Raw genomic sequence first — 3,070 nt, forward strand, 5'->3', positions numbered from 1 at the left:
CCTCACACACGCACACACACACACACACACACACACACACACACACCTTCAGCTAAAGTACTCCCATATCACTACTAGAGCATCGATCCGGTTTCATGACAAATACAGTTGCGATGATACTGTACTCTCCTCCATCGATTCAGTCCTCAGCCGCCGCCATTAGTGAATGTAGGTTAAGACTCCCTAGAGCTCAGCTTGGGCCTGCTCCTCTGTATCTGTATCTGAACGTGCTGCAGTCGCTCGCCGCCTCCGCCCGCACACACACACGCACACACACGCACACACACACACACACACACACACACACCGGCCTCCACACATCCATCACCCAATCTGGTGCATCCTGATCACTTACCGAGTGGATGTAGCTTCAGTAACGACGGGTCACGGGATACTGAGGGATGTTCTGTCACAGCAGCAATGCAGATACCACTTTATTATAATTTCATTTAAGTTATTTTATTATTGTTTTGTTTTATAAAGTCAGAAAAATTTCATTTTTCTGCCGATTCAAATCATCTCCATGTTTGTTTTTCTTTTTATTGCTGTATCTACTGCTTCTGTCAAACGTGGATGTACATATATGTGTGTGTGTGTGTTGTGTCTGTTTATATATATATGTGTGTGTGTGTGTGTGTGTGTGTGTGTGTGTGTGTGTGTGTCTGTCCGCCTGCTTGTCTGCTTGCCTCTGTAGGAATGGAGGGGCCCATGTCTCACCGGGCCCCGCTCGGCCCGCCCTCTGCTGCCCGTTTCCACCGGCGGAGAACCTCCGGCACGAGAGACGAGCGCTACAGATCAGGTACCTGAGATTTACACAGTTAATTAACAACGAGGCAGTGTCGCCGTGGCAACTGCACATCCTTTACATGCGGGACAGGTTTGTCCGAGTAGGAAAACATAAACATTAAAAAATATAAAACTGTTTATTCATGTTTCTCCTTGTCGTTTAAAATGACTTTAATCCCACGGCGCAGGTCGTGGCGGACACAATGTTCTGTTTGTATTTTCTCACGTTATTGAAAATGTTCAATAAATACAAATATACTGTATATTTATCAAATCTGAGGACATGAATATCAAAGGATTTTACTACAGCTGTGATGGATGAGAAGTTGCTGGTTTTCACTTATGATCAGTTTTTCTGCAGCTTCTAAATCAATAAAATACAATGAGCTGGAATTTGCTCTGAAAAGTATTTGAATGGATGAGACGCCAAACGCCACAGAGTTCTCTGTCGGACTCACTCTCCACGGGGACTAGTCATACTGGTCACTGTCGTTTATTGTTAACTGGACTGACATGTTACTGGTGTTGGTCATGACCACTTATCTGGAGCATGCTGCGCTTCATAAACTGATATTAAGCTGCTTCGCTGGGATCACAGGAGACTCAAAATCCAATCAAACCCAAACAGAAACACACAAATTCAGTAAAACAGTGACCTCAGCCAGGAAAATGCCCTCCTCTCTCTCTCTCTATCTCTCTCTCTCACTCTCTCTCTCTCGCCCCTCTCTCTCTCTCTCAGACGTCCACACCGAGGCCGTGCAGGCCGTGCTGGCGCGACACGTGGAGAGGAAGGTGGCCGTGCCCATGCCCTCCAAACGGCGTTCGCTGGTGGTGCAGACCTCCATGGATGCATACACGCCTCCAGGTGACGACGCGCGCACGAGAACACTCAGACAACCTTATTCCTTATCTTGAGCCAGATTAGATGATACACACTCTGAGGTGTGTAGCTGCAATGCAAACACGTCTGAGGCAATGAAACAGGATCATTTCACTGAATTAAAATCAATAGACTCAGACTCCAAGCAATCAAGAGTTAGATTTTTCTCTTTTATTTTGAAGGGTTTAATCAATATAATCAGAAGAGAGGAGGCTCTGAGCCTCTCTTCTGATTGGCTGACTGTTTTCTGTGTGATCCAATAAAAATAAAGCAGATTTCAGGTAAAAACCAAATCCTGCAAGTGTTGGATGGTGGGTCCATATGGGCGTGGCTTAGTTGTGACATCACAAAGTCCCAGAAGTCCTGACGGCTGGTTTTAAGGCTCAGTTTCTGAATACAGGCTGTGTGCATTTCTCTGTGGACTGAGGCTTTGATACTTTCACAGTATTAATATAGAAGCTAGAGCTGATCTATAATCACACTACACATGGACACAGACCTTTACACTGGAGGAGCTTTAAAAGGTTAAAGAGAAAATGGGAAAATCCACAGTCTTTATAATTTCCCATTGACTCTGAAATAATTGTCATCGTTTAAAAAAAAAAAAAATGCTTGGAAAGAGAAAGAGACACACACACACACTCTGCGCCGTCACTGTGGTTTTCTCTGCTGAACTGGGTCGTACTAAGCCTCAAATGTGACCCGGGAGAGTCCGCCCTGTGCCCAGACAGGATTATGTTGTAACGCCGTGTCTCTGCTCCTCAGACGCTTCGGCTCTGACGGAGAAACTCGACTCGTTTCACCGAAAAAATGCAAATGTGCACATTTTCTGAGGCGTGCGAACCCGCTGACAGATTCACAGTGAAAACAAACCACAGACAGCTGATGTGCGGCAGCCAGCGAGCGGCTGTTAATGCGGCCTGCCACTGGAAATAAGGAGAAAGAAAAATCCTGATTATTAAATATTCTTCGAAGTTTTTCGTGCACTCTGTGACCACCAGAACTTGGAATGGCGAGGTTGACCTTTACCTCAGATACCAGCTTATTGGATTGAACGTAATCAGAGTTGATAACATCGTTTAGATGTTGATGGAATTTTAATGAAGGAAATGTAATAACTTTGTTCGCGGCTAATTTGCTTTTTAACCTCTGAGGAGATTCTTAAGCGAACCTGACGCGGCGAGAGAAGACTCAAATCTGAGCAGAACGTCTGTTGTGGTGGTTAAATGTAAGATTTGTGTTCAGCTGGATGTTTACTGAAGCTCCTGGTGCCTTTTCCTCTCTGTGTTCACACCATTAACTCTTATTTAAAGGAGCAGATTCGGTCTCGGTGCTTCCTCTTGCAGCCTGAAGCCACTTGGAGCTAAATTGGTTGTCGTGGCTGTTCCACGTTAGCTGACTAAT

At 45.2% G+C, this 3,070-nt stretch overlaps 1 protein-coding gene across 1 annotated transcript in view; it reads left to right on the forward strand.

Moving 5' to 3' along the window:
• The window catches only part of LOC111671408 (disco-interacting protein 2 homolog C-like), a 45,490-nt gene that overhangs the window by 12,026 nt on the left and 30,394 nt on the right, over window positions 1–3,070 (forward strand). The window contains exons 3-4 of the mRNA XM_087179904.1: window positions 695–799; window positions 1,526–1,651. Coding sequence (XP_087036030.1) covers window positions 695–799; window positions 1,526–1,651 — 231 coding nt within the window. The remainder of the gene's footprint in view (window positions 1–694; window positions 800–1,525; window positions 1,652–3,070) is intronic.

This window comes from Seriola lalandi, unplaced genomic scaffold, assembly GCF_002814215.2.
Source record: "Seriola lalandi dorsalis isolate HSWRI2012SDOR001 ecotype SW California unplaced genomic scaffold, Sedor1 jcf7180002054876, whole genome shotgun sequence".
NCBI classification, from domain to species: Eukaryota; Metazoa; Chordata; class Actinopteri; order Carangiformes; family Carangidae; genus Seriola; species Seriola lalandi.